Source organism: Sardina pilchardus, chromosome 18 (genome assembly GCF_963854185.1).
Source record: "Sardina pilchardus chromosome 18, fSarPil1.1, whole genome shotgun sequence".
NCBI lineage: Eukaryota > Metazoa > Chordata > Actinopteri > Clupeiformes > Clupeidae > Sardina > Sardina pilchardus.
In genome coordinates this window covers 6,506,686-6,510,825 of record NC_085011.1, presented here as the reverse complement: position 1 = coordinate 6,510,825, position 4,140 = coordinate 6,506,686, and the positions used below count along the sequence as shown (strand labels likewise).

Sequence of the window (4,140 nt, the reverse complement as noted above, 5' to 3'; positions counted from 1 at the left end):
CATAAATAGCCTATTCAGGACATTTGAATGCTATGAAAATGAAAATAACAATTGTGAAGAGGTGAAGCAGTGTGAAGCCATTGCTCCATGATTGACCACACAGACCAAGACACATACATGACTTCATTGTGGATACTCCTCATAACTGCTAACCTCATACCATAACTCAGCCCAAGAACAGTCTTCCACCTGCTACTGACCCACACAACAAACATGATAAAAATTATAGTTTTATTTGTCAGATAAAAAAAACCACTTAAAGCAACCCTTTCTTAGTAAAATGAGTTGATAGCATTAACATTTCTGACTGCGTCTACAGTATATGTACATTCTACATCCCGTGTTTCTCTTAGTAAATATATTAAAACCTCAGGATCACACACACCCCTTATGTTCTATTACTGTAGAATAAAACAAACAACAATAGTCTAACAAAAGTCAAAAGCAACATTCAAATGTAATTACCCAAATGCCCTAAATATATGTCGACCTTTCTGTGAGTGCAGGTGATGTGGATCTTATTGAATATTACATTCCTGATGTGATTCCACTCTGGACTGACTCCTCACATGGGGAAGAGCAGGTGGCCAGAGAAGGTGGTGTGGTGGTTGTAACTATCACGCACCCAACTGTTGTGCCACAACTTCACATAGACCACATCTCCCACCTCCAGCAGCAGAGAGGCTCCATTAGATGCTTCTCCATTGCCGCTTGTATGACGACTTTCAGCAAGGACAACTTGATCTCCATTTTTATGAAGGGACACTCTAGTAGGTGTTGATGCATGACCTTCACCATATACAAACAAAACAAAGTTGTAGACCCCTCTGACTGGAGCTGTGAAAACACCTGTAATAGAGAAAGTTACAATGAGTGAGAGAAAGAGAGGGAGGAGAAAGATTTTTGTTAACACTTAACATTACAGCCTGTGAAGTACACACCAGCACGAGAAAGAATAAATAAAGAGTAATAAAATGTATATTTCCAACTGAGGGCATTAGGCTGCAGTGAGACATTTACTCTCAAACTGTGTTGACACTAGTGTGCTTGGGTCAGGTATATACTGTACAGTGAGGCTCATAATTATTTGAACCCATGCTAAAGTTGACTAAAAGAGGAATGTAAAATCATCTTTTGGAAATTACAGTAATCTTTATGTCTTCATAAACAAATGAGTAAAAATCCAACCTTTAAGGAAATCAATATTGTTTGTTTGTCACACACACACACACACACACACACACACACACACACACACACACACACACACACACACACACACACACACACACACACACATCCATTTCAATTGCACGGGGTCAGCCAATTTTTACGTCATTAACAAACGTTAGTGATTGAACTCCAATCAATTCAAACTTCAGACAAGCGTCCTCAATCCAGGAAATAAACGTTTGGCAATGGATCTAGGCCAGACTCTCTGCAAAGAAGAGAGTCTGGTCTCCAGGTTAGCCTGGCTCTGCCCTCCTATGTACTTCTCTGAACGATGACGTTGAGTGTGTGTGCTAGTTTGAGCATGACATACAGTACAGTATGTGACGACCAAACGTTAGTGATTGGCTATGGTAGATAACCAATCACTAACAGAGAACAGAGTACCTACATTCAAGGAAGTTAACGCTTGCAATGGAAAGTGTCCAGACTCTCTGTACATTATGTAGCCTACCTACAGAAATATGTAGGAGAGTTTGGTAGGACCAAGCTAATTCTGGAGTGCATTTATGTCGAAAAGTCATCATTTCTAAACATTTTGTTCATTGCCTGTTAACGAAGTAAGAATTTACTTCGACTTACTTCTACCATCATACCTTTCAGTAAGTTGAAGTAATCCCCAACATTTACACTTTGTAGAGGCTTTTATCCAAAGTGATTTATAGACATTATATTACAAGGGCCATTCTCCCGAGACAACTCTGGCTTAAGTTCCTTGTTCAAGGGCACAATGTTAGAAGCCTGGAATTAAATGGACCCCAAACATTTGGAGTCTATCCAGAATGAGACAAAAGAATACAAAGAAAACAGTAGAAGAGCAATACAACTCGTTACTGTACCTGTGTTTGGGTTGTAGGCATTTCCTACATTAGTGAAGATGTGTCTGTAGACCAGGGGAGTTGCTACTGAAAAAGGTCCTGTATTTACAATACCAGATGCTACCAGTGAGGCAGAGAAAGACACCCTCCTCTCCTCTCTTTCCCTCCTCAGCTCATCCACCTGACTCACAGTGTGGTTAAGATTTATGGACTGAGCTGAGAACACACACACACACATACACACACACACACACACACACACACACACAAGCACAAGCACAAATAGAGAGAGAGAGAGAGAGAGAGAGAGAAGAAAAAGGTGTGATACATTAATGAACAAACCAAAACAAAAGAAGTTGAATCACAAAAAACATTATTTTAAGATTGGAATGAATCAACCTGTACCCTTATTTTCACTCTTAAGTTGTTCCACCAGACTCTCACTGGCTCTCAGTCTGACCTCCAAGGCCTCCACTGTCTTCTCACTGGCACTTAGTCTGTCAGTCAGTCTGGTCTCCATAGTCTCTGCTTTATTCTCACTGGCACTTAGCTTGGTCTCCATAGTCTCTGCTTTATTCTCACTGGCACTTAGCTTGGTCTCCATAGTCTCTGCTTTATTCTCACTGGCTCTCAGTCTGTCAGTCAGTCTGGTCTCCATGGCGTCCATTTGTGTCTTGGTGTGTCTGAGCTCCACTCTCTGCTCCACCACCAGAGCGCTCATCTCCCTCAGCACAGTGTGGATGTCAGGCTGGCAGGTCTGTTGGGTGGAGGCTGTGGATGCATCTTCAGTCCTCTGTGCTGCACCCATAACCTCATTTTCTCTGGTCTCTGCTTCACCATAGTGGCCCTGGTGAGTGATGTCATTGTCACTGATAGTGTCTCCTGTAAGCTGTGTCTCAGCCAAACAGCAGCACAGCAGCACCAGTAGAGCTCCACAAGTCTTCATGATGGAACTGGACAATTTTTCTGTCTTCTTTTGTGTACTGATTCTGATTGCTGTAGCTCTCAGACATATATACTGTGACCTGGCTACATATTACCAAGTGGTGTCCTTGGGACATGCTGATATTCATCAAACAAACACAGTCGTAAAGGATGCACACGTGAGATGAAGGCCATGTGCTGTGTTGTTGAAAGCAGCTCAGGTGTGTTATAGGTCAAATCCAACCCTGCTGCCAGATAAGCATCTTCATCCTCCAAGGAAGAGAATGATCAGCACTTTAGTCTTCATCATCATCATCATCATCATCATCATCATCATCATCATGCTCAAAGCTGCTTTAGTTAAGGTCCCATTGATGGCAATAGAGCACACACATTATTAAACCCTGACCTGCTTGAATCTCTGAGTGGTTCAGACTCGGATGCATCAGCATGGATCTTCATGAGAGATATCGATTTCGACTGAATTTAACTGAAAATCATTTTAAGAGACTTTTTAAATCTCATCAAAGTTGAGGTCCAACACAGAGCATAAATGCTCAGCATGCCATGTGTACATTTATTTGATGTCAGGTGGGTGAGGTACAGTAGACTACAGATCAACTAGACACATAGAACATGCACTTGTTTTTTTTTGGTGAATACTTTAGGTTTGAGTAATTATGGGGCATTTTTAAAAATCAGTTGAGTTAGCTAATTCATCTACAATTATAATTAACAGTTGACAGTTTGCATAGAAGTAAATGAGTACTGTTGTTTCTGTAACAGTTTGATGTTCCTGATCAGACTAAAGAGGCCAGGCTAATGACAGTGTGAGAAACACATGTGAATAGCCATGTCCATTTAAGGATCATATAACTGTTAAAGTGAGTTAATGAAGGAAGATGTACTGTACAGCTCTGGATAACTCCACTACACATTTTTATGATGCATACTTTTGCTCAGTGACAATCAAATAAGTTGATCGTCATATTAAAAATTATGAGACCACTGCAAATGTAAGTAAAGTTTCCTCTTGTACTGTTTATGTTTGTGTTTACACATGTCATCGGTTAGTTATGACAAAGGCAGGTGATAAGGAGTCAGTAGAGCTCACATCTGCAGCTTTAGATCAAAGGTTCACAAGATTAAAAGCTTACACTCATAAATT

At 40.7% G+C, this 4,140-nt stretch overlaps 1 protein-coding gene across 1 annotated transcript; it reads right to left on the bottom strand.

The window, feature by feature from the left end:
• Positions 1-492: 492 nt before the first annotated feature.
• LOC134064418 (uncharacterized) lies at positions 493-2,994 on the bottom strand. Its single transcript, XM_062520335.1, has 3 exons — positions 2,454-2,994; positions 2,070-2,264; positions 493-849 (listed from the first exon to the last, which is right to left on the bottom strand). Exons 1-3 carry the CDS (start codon positions 2,992-2,994, stop codon positions 566-568), a joined length of 1,020 nt encoding a protein of 339 aa, XP_062376319.1. The 3' UTR covers positions 493-565.
• Positions 2,995-4,140: the final 1,146 nt, after the last annotated feature.